Source organism: Fistularia commersonii, chromosome 15, assembly GCF_037954325.1.
Source record: "Fistularia commersonii isolate RoL2024-O1a breed Wild chromosome 15, RoL_Fcom_v1.0, whole genome shotgun sequence".
NCBI lineage: Eukaryota > Metazoa > Chordata > Actinopteri > Syngnathiformes > Fistulariidae > Fistularia > Fistularia commersonii.
The window spans coordinates 10,658,902-10,673,723 of NC_141298.1; the positions used below are offsets into that span (position 1 = coordinate 10,658,902).

The window sequence follows — 14,822 nt, forward strand, 5'->3', positions numbered from 1 at the left end:
GTCTCACCGCCAACAGAAGGAGTTTATTTCACCGCCCGTTGTGTGTTTACACGTCTCGCTCTGCAACCTTGTAAACACAGCTGCGTCCCACCGTCTCCGAGCATTAGCACACACAAACGCACGCACACAAACACACACACACACGCTCCCATCCCGAGAATCACAGCAGACGTCTTTGGTTGTCATTTGATTGAATTTGATTTAAATGCACCACGGTGTGTGTGTGTGTGTGTGTGTGTGTGTGTGTGTGTGTGTGTGTGTGTGTGTGTGTGTGTGTGTGTGTGTGTGTGTGTCTGACAGCAGGCATGCACACACAGCCTCCTGTTCTGCCATCGATCCATTATACACATACAAACACCTTGTAAGAGCAGCCGGCCCTGTTGAATAAAGATGGGTTATTTGCATTCTGAGTGTGTGTGTGTGTGTGCTTTGACATTAAAAAAGTCATGCACCTAACACACACACACGCTGACTGAAAAGGGTTAAGCATTGTAGTGGAAAGCATCACACTTCTACATTTGTGTTGAGTGGAAAAAGAGGAGGAATAGTATGAGGTGAAAGATGAGGAAAGGGAGGACGAGTGTGACATATTGTGAAATGTGGTGAGATTTTGGCAGTTTTGCCCTTTTTCCTGTCTTCTGCTGGACATTTTAGCCCTGCGTCCTGCCTCTTAGCCCCTCCCCTCCCTTTTATCCCCACCCCTGTTAGCCCAGGGGTGGGCAAACTGCGGCCCGTGGGCCACATCCATCCCGCTGGTCTTTTAATCCGGCCCGCTAAAGATCGGTACAGAATTCATACTTGATGTGAATGATTGAATGATGAGGAGATTATTTCATTTTTGGAGCTACCTGAGAATGTCCCTGAGCTGAATGACACAGATTGGGTGTGTGATTTAGCCCGGTGATTTTCAACCAGTGTGCCTTTAGAGATTGTTGAGTGTCACGTCTGTGACGCGATGACGTAGAGGTCGATGTTAGGGTTAGTGCTGCGAGACAGCTGCAGTTTGGGATCACAGCAAGACAAAAGAGTGATAGGGATAGAGATGGACAAAAGAAATAAGAAAAGACGGTGGGCTCGAGGCAATACAGTGAAAGCTATCTTTCATTTGGATTTACTTTTACCGGGGATCACAGTTCCCTCTAAGCCATGCGTTTGTGCTATCGCGCAAGGCTCCAGTGTCCTCTGCACACAACAAAGCTGAATTGTAAATAAATTAAACACATTTGATTTATTTACTGTTTAGCTTGGATTTTATTTTGTGCGCAGCATAGATATGCTGTGCGCAGAGAACGCTGGAGCAGTGCACGATTTCACAAATGCGCGGCTTAGAAGGAACTGTGTGGCGGGGATGCATCGGCAAAGACTCCGCTGCGCTTGGTGTGTGGTGAGAAGCTACCCAATATCGCCATGGTGCCAAGCAAGCATATTTAAACAACATCTCCAAACGAAACCCTTCTGTTCAAAACAAGCCGATGGACTATTTTGTACACTTGCGTACAAACAATGAGAAACGGGCAGTTTTTTGGAGAAAAACCAAAAAGGTAAACGAGAGAGCCCTCAAAGCTAGCTGCCTTGTGGCTGAATTTTTAGCTGCCTCGTAGCTAAATGAAAAAAAATCCCACACTGTGGCAGAAACATTAATAATTCCAGCTTGTAAAGCTCGCGCAAGAGTTTCGTGTGTGTCTTTCTAACACTGCTGCCAGGATATCCATTGTGTGTTAATCAAAACAGCCCCAGGTTGCACACTGAGTATAAATACATTAAAACTTATATTATTAACTGGATGTACTGTGTTAGTGTCATTTTGGTTGGTGGTGTGCCCCAGGATTTTGTAAATGTAAAAAATGTGCCACGGCCCAAAAAAGGTTGAAAAATAGCCTTCACTGTGAACGTACCGACACACATGAATGAGCTGGACGTGAAGCTACAAGGAAAAAACTGGTTTGTCCATGAAATGCGTGCAAACGCCAGAGCTTTCAAAACCAAGCTGGTTTCACTTTCAAAGCAAAAGTCTGATATGTACCGTTTACAAATGCGTTTTTTTTATGGATCGTATCTTGTGCCGACCTGGCCATCTGTCAAATTTTAAAAATCAATGAGCCCCTGAGCTTAAAAGTTTGCCCACCCCTGTGTTAGCCCCCTCCCATTAAGCCCCGCCCCCTTTGTTTAAGCCCCTCCCCTCCACCTTAAGCCCCGCCTCATTTCAAACCCCAATAACCTCACTCTCCTCCAACATGGGGGAAATGTTATACCGCTTTCTTCCTCTCCCGTGGTGGACGTGTCTCCCCCTCCTCCTCCTTGGAGGAACACCTGGAGATGGAGGTGGTTGTCCACTTCCTGTGCGTCCGCCCCCTCTTCCTCTTCCATGGAGGAGTGTTTATCAACATCTGGAGGAGATCCACGGAGCTCATTCACGCCCCCTTCCTCTCTCTCTCTCTCTCTCTCTCTCTCTCTGTCTCTCTATCCTCCCCCTTCTTCTTCTTCTTCCTCCTCCTCCTCCTCCGCTTCCCCTGGAAGAAGCCAAAGCGCAGGATGCGGGATCGCAGCGCGGAGTGATATCTCGCGTGGTGTGGACACGAGACCGACGTGGATTTTTTTTTATTTTTTATTAAAAACAAACAAACAAACAAACAAACCCATGATGGCGAAGATCTCCACGCTCGACAGTCCTCCCTCTCCTTATTTTTAACTTCTTCTTCTCGTGGTCAACCCCCCTCCTCGACCCCCCCGTGAGGCGGAAGCGGCTCACCGGAACCGGAACTTGGGAGGAGACTCGCTCCGCGCCTCCTCCACCTGCGGCCGGTGGACGCGGGTGAAGAGGAGGAGATGACGGAGGTCCTGGTGTCGGACGTCAACCTGAACTCGGTGTGCGAGCGGCTGGAGCAGCGCTGCTGCCTGGACCGGGACCGGGATCGGGACCGGAACCGGAACCAGCCGCCGCCGCGGCACGTCAACACCGGCGCACGGCTGTGGGGGCGCGTGCGCAGCAAGCTCCTCGGACAGAAGGTGCCTGGGTCGTCGCGTGCGCGTTTTACTCTAAAAAGAAAAAACGTCTTCTTTTATCTCGCGTGCGCGTGCGTGGTCTCTTTCATGTGTTCGTGTGCGCGCGCAACAGATAAGACAAAAAAAAACGCGGATCAGCTGGGTCAATTAGGGGCTCGGGGCCCTTTGATGTCAGGCTGTGGGGGGGGGTTTGATGTCATCATCATCAAAGGAGCGCGCGCCTTTGATGCTGTGACATAGCCGCTTTGAGAGGCACGTGAGTTTGCGGCTCCAATGAGTGAAGGTGATGGACTCTCTTATTGGTATTTATTATTCATTTAAATTCCACAAATAGTTTGTTTGTCGTGTTGTTTTTAAATATTGGCGTTATCGAGTTATAAATATCTTGTACATATTTTCTTAAGGTGACCCAAAGTAACCCCTTTGAAAGCACATCAAAGGGTCTGCATTTCCCAAAGACCAAACGAAGTATGTTCCAATTATTTTTTATTATGTTTTTATTCTGCAAAATTTATAACGGTGTGGAAAAATTACACACAAGAAAAAACAAACCAACATTTGTTCTGTCTTGTTTTATAATGTTTGAATTTGTGTAAAATTTCAAAATGACTCCTTTGAGAAGGTTTTTTATTCAACATTTTTATTTGGTTTTTATTCCTTAAGATTTATTATGTCATGGAAAAATTCCACATCAGGAAAAAGAATGTTTGTCTTGTTTAGAAATAGAGGAATTAGTCACTTTAAAATATCTCGTAAATATTGGTTTTTTTTGTAAGTTTTCTCAAAATAACCTCCTTGGATAGAACATCAAGCGATCAACATTATCCAAGAGGGCCCACCGACGTCTGTTCCTATTATTTCATTTTTATTCCTTAAGATTTTGCACATCTTGGAAAAAAAAATCTTGGAAACCAGTTATATTTTTTAATTCCATTTTTTTTAATGGAAGTAGTAGAGCCGTCCCCCCTAGTGAAGGTGTCGTCACATTTACTGCGTGTCAGAGCGCCCCCTGGTGGCTGTGTGATAGCAGGCCCTCTCCTCTGTTTCGGGCTCGGGCGTCTCGATCTTCGGTGAATCCTCCGTGAGGTCGCGCTGTCGAACCCGCGGTGAGCCAGTGTCAGGCTCGACCTGCTTTCCAGTTTGATTTGTCCCTTGTCGTTTTGCATGTCTGAATCCTTTCCGAGATGTAAACATATGACTCGAGACTTGAATGCCGTGGGATTTTTATTGTTTGTTTTTTTTTTCTTTTGGCGGGGCTTGTCGCCGTGGTTACCCCACACCGTCTGCGGCCCAAATGGTTGACAGAAAGCTGCAGGATGAGTTGTCCCGGAAACAGGGGGACTCGTTCCTGTAGGATTTTTTATTTTCTTGTGGTGTACTTTTTGGTTGTCATGGTAACAAGGAAGGTCAGTCCACACATGTCCTGACCGAGACCTATTTTTGACCTCATGCTGTGTGTGTGTGCGTATGTATGTATGTATGTGTGTGTGCGTGCGTGCGTGCGTGCGTGCGTGCGTGCGTGCGTAACTGTGAATGATGAGTTGTCCTGACTGGATCTGGGCTCACTTTGCCCTGCACTTTGTCTGACAGGTAGTCACTCATACAGGAAAAGGAGGTGAGTTTGTTCTTCTGCCCGTTGTGTTTGCATCGTCAGGCATTTTGATTGGAGGATAAGGAATCACAGCTCACCTTTGTTTTAGCTCCCATAATTTTGTGGACTCCCCCCCTGCCCATCTAGGGATAAAAGCGGGATTATGCCCTTCAACGCGGGCTTTTCATGCAGCGACCGACCCCAAACCTGACCCGCCAAAATGAGTTAGCGGTGCCCCGGCCAGGTGAAGACCCACCCAACCATGTGAAGACTCATTCATTCATCCGCTCGTTCTTTTCAATAGGGGCTTTTCAGGGCCGCAGTTTTATTTTCAGATCCTATCAGCTCTTTTACAGTCGGCCCTTTATCCCCCTCCCCCGGCAGCTGTCGCCTTTTCAGACCGCCGCCTTGAAGCCACATGAAATATTTACATCCTCTGAATTTAAAGACCAACCTGGTTTTGTGGGTTTATTTTAATTTTGGCTGAGTGAGAAATTAGAAAACAAAACCAAAAACAAAACCAGCAGGTCATATCCATGTTCACACGTCCGATATAGCACCAACGTTATTTTCTTTCATTATGATATTATATAACTAAAAGTTTTAAAGTCGACCTAGAAAAGTTAGCATGTGGTTAGCTTGAAAATTAACACACACACACATGTGCACACGTGTAAAGACAGCTTGTCTGTCATCTGTTTGCAGTGTTGTTTTTTTTTCCTGAACGCTGCATTCAGGTGCGGCTAAAAAAGTAGATTTTTGTAAACTGTGTTAAGCTTCCATCGTCGTCTGTGATTTTTCAAAGCCCGTCCCCAGCACAAATTATTTTCAGATCGTTTTATTTTTTATAGATGCTCTTATGCATTTATTTATTTTAATCAAGGGATGTGGAGTTTCAATAATCAGTTAAATAGCATTATATTGATTTTCTTTTATCACGTTATTGTCGTGCCTTTCTTCTTTTCCCACATTAATTTTTCTGGTATTTTACAGCAATCGATGTTTCTTTCTTATATCCAATCTTTGGAAGTCCTGGTGTTGCGTTTAAGTAAACAGGAAGTGCGGACTGTTACATCTATGTTATAACACATGTTTGAAGCTTTTCTTTTCTTTCCATCTTTGAACGTGGCACGATAGAATTATAATTCTGTTTCCTGTTTGTGGATGACGGCCAATCAGCACATGGATCTCTTCCATTTCCCCCTTGGTCTCAAAAGGAAATGGGTCGGCCCGGCCTACAGGCTGAGCTCCGGGGGCTGTGATTGGTTGATGAGGGACTAATCAGTTTGCGTGGGTCACAGATTAGCCATTTAGCACAAGTTCCAACAATGGTTATGACATATATCAAGATTTTTAAATTGTGTTCAATCATCTTTAATAAAAATAAATAAATAAAAAGAAGTAAAGATTTAGAATTATTTAATAAGTATATTTAAATTTGACACAGAAATTATCGTCTGAAGAGTAAGTTGAATGTATCTAAAAGATATTTAAATGTTAATTATCAATGTAGTAATTTAATTTTGATATTTGATATAATATTAATGAATTGAATATATATTTTGAAAAAATGCTACCTATTTGAAAAGTTAAAAGAAAAAGTTCATTAGAAAAAGTAAGAAAAAAATTGAATGTATCTAAAATGTGTCAAAATCTATCTAAAAGATATTAATTGGGAATTAAATATATCTTTTAAAAGATGCTTCCTTTTATTTAAATTCACTAAGATTATTTCTTAATAGCTGTCACTTCATTAACATTATTTTAGGAGTTTAAAAGCACCTGAAGATCGATTTCAAAAAAATCACTCTGAAATTATTTTTCATTATAAAAGTGATTATTTAAAAAATCGGTATATTATTAACATTCCTTCATTCCTAAATACTGATGAGTTAATAATGTTATTTTAGACATTTAGAGTCACCTGAAAATGTTTTTAAAAGAAAAATCACCCTACAATTGATTTTAATTTAAAATGTTATAATTTTCAATACATTTCGAAAATAAGCAGATTTTTTTTACATCAAAACATAGTGTTAAAAAATATAAATAATTACCTTGAAAAATGTGTTTTTCAAATTATTATCAACTTCTCCATGTCGCCCCCTCGAGTCCCTGACAGTGCCTGGACCAGGATGCGATGGTTTGACCCTCTCCTGGTTTCACATATAGGACAACTTGCTGTTGGCTGCAGCCCACACACACACACACACACACACACACACACCATGGCTGCAGGCGAGGCCGACTTACATAACATGCTCGTCCTCTGCGGAGACGCCGGGCTCACCCCGCCAATCCCTGCCCTCCGCCGGCTCAGCCCCCTCTCCCATTGGCCCAGGCTGGGAAGTGGAAGGGAGGCAAGTGTCATGGCAACCGGGCGGTAAAACTTCACGGTGGTGTGTGATGTGAACGCCGTCGCTCTCCGCTCCTGCCGCTCGTGTAAACAAGCCGATGTTCTTCACTCATCCAAAAATAGCAAGACTGTCTGGAAAACACACTCCGGTGTATTAAATCATAAATCACACACTCGCTCGCTTGCACGCCGCTGTGTGCACGAGCAGCTCGTGTAATGCTGCCCCCCACCCCCAAAAAAAGATCAATTTTTTGTTATTGACAGGGGAGCCAGCTATTGAAATGGTGTCAATGAGTTTGTCCAGCAGGGACCCTCTGACTCTGCAGTGTTTGATAGAAACCTTACCTCCCGCTGTCACTGTCAATCACCTCTGCTCAGGCTTGTTACCGCGGAGACAGGCAGCAGAAGCCAGCTGGTTCCCGTAGTGTAGTGGTTATCACGTTCGCCTAACACGCGAAAGGTCCTCGGTTCGAAACCGGGCGGGAACATGAACCTTTTCTTTTTTAATGTTTGTTTTTCAGATTAACAATCCAATCTATTCAAGGATAATTCTCATTGGACTACAAACAGTACCATAATTTCCGGACTATAAGCCGCAACTTTTTTCACACGCTTTGAACATTGCGGTTTAAACAACAATGCGGATAGCAAGCTTCACGGCGCCAAAAGATTTATTCTCGTCACATCGGACCGATGACATTACAGTGAAATTCTGAGACAGTTCAATTCCGACACCAAAGAAGACCACTTTAACTGTTTTAGTGCGCTGGAGGAAGACCAAGATAGTGATCGGCTGGAAGACAAAGTGGCGGATAGAAAATTATGAATTTTTATTATTTATTATTCATCTTTTTCATCAGCCATGTTACAGGCACTGTTCGGAAAAAAGCATTTCTAGAACATAATTGTGGATGCTACAGCTATGTATTTAATTAAACATTTTTAAAAATGTTTCTGTGTAAATATCACATGTTACAACATGGACACCTTCGGCTTATGGACAAGCGCAGCCTATATATGTACACATATATTTATTGTGTTGTTTTTAACTGGCGTGATTGCATTAAATAGTCCGGTAATTACGGTAATATTCAGTCTGGATAAAGTAAAAAAGTGCTATTCTTTTTTGTTTCCATTGCGACCAGTTGGCGATGGGAAGCAGTTATTTAAAAAAAGATTTAAAAATGTAGTTTTCATCCCCTTGGTATGGCTTCCCGTGTGGCCAGTCCATCCCACGCTGCCTTTTGTCCCCGAAAGCGTCCTGCTGCTCACCGCCATGTGTCCTGTGCTCCTTCCCTCCAGCTGGATCCGCAGACGGTGCAGTCCAAGAACTGGCACATGGACGTCATCGAAATGAACGGGGTGAGTCTGGCCGCCGGAGACGCTTTTCCTGCGCTCTTACAATGGCATTGCTACACGAGCTGCGCCTCGAACTTTCGAGTTCAATGTCACGTTTTCCTGAAAATCCAGTTTGAGTGACAGAACAACCAGTGAGACAAAACCAGCAGGGTGTATCCATGTTCATGTGTCTGATAATAGCACCAACATTATTTTCTATCAGTATAATATTATTAAATGTTTTCAAGTCGACCGAGAAAGGTTAGCATGTGATTATCTCGAAAAATTAATACACACACACACACACACTGTCTTTCAAAAGACAGCTCATCCATCATGTTTGCAGACGTTTTTTTCTTGAACGCTGCATTCAAGTGCCGCTAAAATTGTAGGATTATTTTAAACTGTGTCAAGCTTCCATTGTCATCTGTGATTTTTAAAAGCCAGCCCCTGAGCCCAAATTACTTTACTGATGGTTTTATTTATATAGCTTCTGCTTCACAGACTTTCCTCAACAAACTCAACGCCTGTCATTTTAGTAATCAGCTTTATTTTGCTAATTATTTATTTTCTTTTATCACCTCATCATAGTGCCTTATTTTTTCCATGTGAATTTCTCTGGTATGTTACATCCAGCGACGTTTTATATCCGTCTTTTCTCTCATATCCAGTGTTTAGAAGACCTAGCGTTGCATTTATGGAAACAGGAAGTGCTGATTGTGTTCTGACTATGTTATAACACATGTCGGACGCTCCAGAGATAACAAGCGGTTTGTAAACGTGGTGTCCTCAGATCAAGGTGGAGTTCTCCATGAAGTTCACGAGCCGAGACCTGAGCTTGAAGCGGACGCCGTCCAAGAAGCAGAGCGGCGTCTTCGGGGTCAAGATCAACGTGGTGACCAAGTGAGTGTGTGTTCGCCGCACTGTGACCTTTGACCCCCACCTACACACACTGGTTATTACCATTGTTGATTTCGACTATATTTTATTTATTTATTAATATTTGTATTTTTCATTTCTATACTTGAGTCATTATTTGAGTTCTCTTTATTTGTTTGATTTTTTGATTTAGTTATTATTATTATTATTATTATGTAGTTATTGTTTTTTTTTGTCATAGCTATCTCAGATTATTTTTTATTTAGAATATTTCCTGTTTATGTCTCAGAAGCATTTTCTGTGATTTCAGTTATTCTCATTTGTGGTCTTTTTTTCAAAACAAAATAATAACAATTTTTCCCAAACTGATTTGTCGATTTTAATTACATTTTATTTGTCGATTATTCAACATCAGAATATGACAAATTTTTCCAGTTATAGAATGCCTTTTTTTTTTTTTATAAATACATTTTTAAGTATTGTCTCAGCAATACATAAATGGAGTCGTGGAATCTCGGAGGGGTCAGTGAACGCGGCGCCTGTCCCCCTGCAGGCGCGAGCGCTCCAAGGTGCCTTACATCGTGCGTCAGTGCATCGAGGAGGTGGAGAAGAGGGGGATCCAGGAGGTCGGGATTTACCGGATCTCCGGCGTCGCCACCGACATCCAGGCCCTCAAGATGGCCTTCGACACCAGTGAGCGCCAACGCCGCCCTGCTTCATCTTCCTGTCCTTCTTCTTCCTCCCTCTCATCCTTCATCCTCCTCCTGCTCTCCATCCTTCAATCCTCTGCAATCCCTCTGTCATTCGTCACCCTCCTCCACTCAGGTGATGCATGTTTTGGATTTCCCGTGAATTTTATGGTCAGTTTGTCCTAAAAATGCATGTGTCCAGATACCAAAGACATCCTGATGATGCTGAGCGACATGGACATCAACGCTATCGCCGGGACCCTTAAGCTGTATTTCAGGGAGCTCCCGGAGCCGCTGCTGACGGATCGACTCTACCCCGCCTTCATGGAGGGCATAGGTGTGACCTTTGACCCTCCCCTCCCCTGGAAACCCTGTGACTCCGCCCCCCTGCTCAGTAACAACACTTCTAATTGGTTGCTTTCTCTCGGCTGCAGCTCTTTCGGACCCGGCGGCGAAGGAGAACTGCATGATGCACCTCCTGCGCTCGCTGCCCGACCCCAACCTCATGACCTTCCTCACTCTCCTGGAGCACCTCAAGCGGTACACACACACACACACACACACACACACACACACACACACACACACACATTAATGCAAACTAACTGAAAGGCTTTAAGCTGAAAGGCAAAGGAAGTTAAGGGAGATTTTAAGATAAGTGGAGATATGTGGTGGATGGTGCACGTCACCATTTCGCCACAACCAGGCGAGAAAGAAAATCAATCAATAAAAGGTGAAAAGGTTTAACTGGATAAGAGAAGTCCCATGTGGGAGACGAATGAGGAGTTCATTGACGGTGGGATTTTAGCACGCCAGTCAATGAACTTCTAAGGATGTGGAATTTGAGCATAAATCCCCCAGCCTGAGTGGGGTTAGGTGGGATTATCATAAAATCATGATGTCATGGTGATGCTCTGTGAGTCAATCTGACGGTTGATCAGCTTTTGTGATCGATTGTTTCCCGATGCTACAAAAAAGGTCATGGCTTCTCAACGCCCACAAAATCCTCCAAGCTCCTCAGATTATAACTGTGGGATTATGGCGGACAGAAGCGACTGATTTCTGTAAAATAGAGCGTGTTTGGTTTTGCAAGCACCGATCAGTTATTGATCAGCCGGTGGCGGTTGAAATTAAAAGCAATGATGCGTTCAGGGACAGGCCAACAGCGTCGGACTTAAAAAAACATCATCCTTTTCTATCTGTAGTGATTATTTTGTGTGTGTGTGTGTGTGTGTGTGTGTGTGTGTGTGTGTGTGGGCGCGCAGGGTGGCTGAGAAGGAGCCCATTAACAAGATGTCCCTCCACAACCTGGCGACCGTCTTCGGCCCGACGCTGCTCAGGCCCTCGGAGTCGGAGAGCGCCAAGGGCCAGCAGATCACCTCGGCCTCCGACATCTGGTCACATGACGTCATGGCACAGGTACGTACACACACACACACACACACACACACACTTTTGAAACCAATCAGAAACCAAACCTTGTAATTCCTTGCCATGAAACTCGCTATCGTGCCCTCTAGTGGACAACTGATGCAATTACAAATTTTGGTAGCCCTTCTGCTGATTGGTTATTTTATTTAAAATGTTAATTGCTTTCTGTTTTTCAAAATTATGTATTTCAATGGAAATTTGTGATTATTAACCTGGTATTCAGTTTTATTTCTTGATTCATATTTGATATAAATAATGAATATGTTGTTGGATCCACACTATGTGTGGGTGGGTCCTGCGTGTTTGTTGATGAAGCAATAGGAGAAGATATTAACGCTTCAATCAGTATTTTATTCAGCAGTCAAAATACAGTTGTCACCTCGTTTTTCTAAAGAACCCTCAGTACCCACTTGTTTGTTTTTGTTTAACATCTATGGAGTTGTTCTACAATCACAATGCACGCTCTTTATCTGGAACTCTCCATCCTGAGCTGCTAATGCGCATTATGTTGTTTCGGTGTGTCTGCTGACGCACTCCTGCTCTTATGACATCTTAATTCACTCTTAATAAGGCTTCAGTGATTTGGCTTAATGAATATAACTGCCATAATTTGTTACTAATAGCGAGTTGATAATGATTGAGCATGAATGTAAATCTGCATCCAACATGCATCCATTATCAACATGATGATTATTAATTACAATTTTATGTAAATAATCAAATCATTTGAAATGATTTTGCAGTATTCTCTGCTGCACCCTCCACGAATATATTTTTATGATTATAAAACATTAAATATCTGTATAAATGTATTTGGTACATGTTTTGAGGGCATCCAGCCTTACAAATTAGTTTCTTTGAATATTTTCAATCAATATTGAATTTAGAAACTCCTTATTTTTTTGCTTTTGTTTAATTTTGGATGGATAATTACATACAAACGGTACATGAATATAATCATCAACGATTTTAAAGTTGAAATAAAATGGCAAAAATGTAAATTTAGATTTAAATTTTCATTTGGTTCAATTTCCATGATACCTTGATGGCCTGTGCATAAAAATTGAAAATTAAAAGTGGACAAAATAATTGCCCACCCCCGATCCAGCTGAATCTGAGACCCACAGCGTGTGCAACAGCGCCCTCTGCTGGACAGACCGTGCAACTACCTCTTTCCCGAATCAATATATAATAATAATAATAATAATAATAATAATTGTGAATCCATCATTAATGGATGAAATCATTTATTTGTGTCTAGAATTGTTATCCTGCATATGGATTTATTGAATGATTCTTTTAACACCCCCTCCCGGTGTCTGCAGGTGCAGGTGCTGCTCTACTACCTGCAGCATCCTCCTATCTCCTTCGCCGAACTCAAACGCAACACGCTCTACTTTTCCACCGACGTCTAGCAAACGCCAGGCCGCCCCCCCACCCCCCCACCCCGCCCCAGTGCAACCCCGCCCGCAGCACAACATACACAGACACCCCCCCCCCCCAGGGTGCCATCCGCCTGGAGACCGCAGAGACTCCATTAGAGGCCATTGGCAATGGAGGAAGGGGGGATATACCCCCACACACAACCTGCCACCGCACCCCTGCACTCACACACACACACACATATTAGAAATATGGAGCGCATGCCCTCCTCCCATCGTTATGGACGTCTGCAGGAAATGCCAAGTTGAAATAGGGCGAGGAGGGGGGGGACCTCAGGCTAACACCTGTCGCCGTGGCAACACCTCACCCCCGACCTATGCCGCTCAAAGAGGAAGCGTCACCACCGAAAACTGCCAGCTTCCCCTATTGTTTCAACACCCCTATTCACACACACTCACACACACACACCACACTCCTCGTCCCCCACCTCAAAATCAGAGGCATTCATTTAAAAGAAAAAAAGGCATTTACATGTTTAATTACTTAATTCTTTCTGCTTCCTGTTTTTGTATTTCCTGTTTAGTTGTGCCTGTGTGTGTGTGTGTATGTGTGTGTGTATGTGTGTGTGTGGGTGAGTGTGTGTGTGTGTGTGTGTGTGTGTGTGTGTGTGTCAGCGTGCACGCATGTGCGCGCTCAAAGGGACTGAGGGAAATTGTGAGGTTCGAAAAGTGTTTTTGTCGTCCAATTTTTTTTAACCCCAGTACCCACCCTCCCCCACTGAGTCTCAGCCAAATTATTCCTATTTATTTTAAATATATACATCTTTATATATATACATATATATATAAGATAAGCGTGCCTGTACAGTTCTGTGCAACCAGACTTCTGCAGAGTCTATTTGTTTATTTTTTTTCTATTGTCTATTTTCTCTCGGTTCGGTTAAAAAAAAAAAAAGCATCTTTATTGCTCGGCGACTCAACGGGGGGGGCTGGTTTTTGTTTACCCCCCTCCACTTTGTCGTCACGACACACTGCACCTGTAATCTAGTTGTGTAGTTGCCCCCCGACACACACACACATACACACTTCCTGTTGCATGTTCAGCTTGTCAATCAAACCGGGGCGTTTGTCCCGCCTTCTGCTCTGTACAAAGCCACGCACCCCCACCCCCACCTCCGTGACATATCTAAAAAAAAAAATACTGCAAGCACTGCTAGATGAGTACTATTTGATATTTTTAATATAAGACTTCAAAATGTTCCAAAAAAAAGTTGTATTATACTTCCTTTGAGAAGAATTTCAATATACTGTAATATGATGTCAATGTGAACTCTTTCCCCCCTTCCCCCAAGGTTTCGTTTTCTTTTTTTTTTAAGTAAAATAAAAGTTGCAGAAACATTCCCACAGTGGGTGTATGTGTGTGTCGTTCACAAATCCATCAGGCGGTATTATCTCATGCAGCATCATGATGCAATTTCCTTTAATAGGCCTCAAGTCTTCATGTAATTAAATGAATGGGTTTTGGTCTTATTATGAAATTTAGTGCTTATGTTTTTGTTTAACTGGGGTTATTTGAACCTTAAATTCACCCTTAAAGCCCCCATACAAATGCTCCATAGGAAAAAGGCTGATTTACACCAACAGTTTTTTGTATGGGGGGCGGGGCCAGGGCAAGGGGGCGGGGTTTCACCTGGACGAGTTACCTGTCAATCAAAGGGCCACGCTTAGAGATGTGTCAACAACACACTCTGACCATTTGGTCTTCAATGAACCTGCTGACTGGTTTTGGACTGTGGGAGGAACCAGGAGAATGTGGAGATCCAAGAGAGAGCTCAGGTGGAAGAACATGGAGAACCAGGACAAAGAGCACAGAGTGTTATTATGGTATGGCAGCAGCTGCGGCGATGCAATAAGTCAGGCTTGCAGATGGTGGATGGTGGATGGCGGATGGTGTCGTGACTACTGTGGAGGCCCCAAAATGAAGCCAGGGGTTAAACTGACTATCACTGTTTTTATTTTATTTTTTTTAATTTATTTATTTAAAGGTTTGTGAGAAATGATTAATGCTCGAAGACGAAGAAAAAGAAAATAAAGTAATACAGATAAATAATTAAATGGGTAAATAAATTACAAAAAAACAAAAACAAAAAAAA

The 14,822-nt window shown here is 43.1% G+C and overlaps 1 protein-coding gene and 1 non-coding gene across 4 annotated transcripts in view; both read left to right on the top strand.

The window, feature by feature from the left end:
* The window catches only part of abr (ABR activator of RhoGEF and GTPase), a 72,666-nt gene extending 58,591 nt beyond the window's left edge, over positions 1 to 14,075 (top strand). For all 3 annotated transcript variants that reach the window (XM_086160808.1, XM_086160809.1, XM_086160810.1), the window contains exons 17-23: positions 8,253 to 8,312; positions 9,082 to 9,191; positions 9,721 to 9,860; positions 10,059 to 10,193; positions 10,291 to 10,396; positions 11,122 to 11,275; positions 12,613 to 14,075. In XM_086160808.1, coding sequence (XP_086016934.1) covers positions 8,253 to 8,312; positions 9,082 to 9,191; positions 9,721 to 9,860; positions 10,059 to 10,193; positions 10,291 to 10,396; positions 11,122 to 11,275; positions 12,613 to 12,702 — 795 coding nt within the window. In that variant the 3' untranslated portion in view covers positions 12,703 to 14,075. The remainder of the gene's footprint in view (positions 1 to 8,252; positions 8,313 to 9,081; positions 9,192 to 9,720; positions 9,861 to 10,058; positions 10,194 to 10,290; positions 10,397 to 11,121; positions 11,276 to 12,612) is intronic.
* trnav-aac (transfer RNA valine (anticodon AAC)) lies at positions 7,366 to 7,438 on the top strand. Its single transcript has one exon. It is a non-coding gene; the product is annotated as a tRNA-Val (tRNA).
* Positions 14,076 to 14,822: the final 747 nt, after the last annotated feature.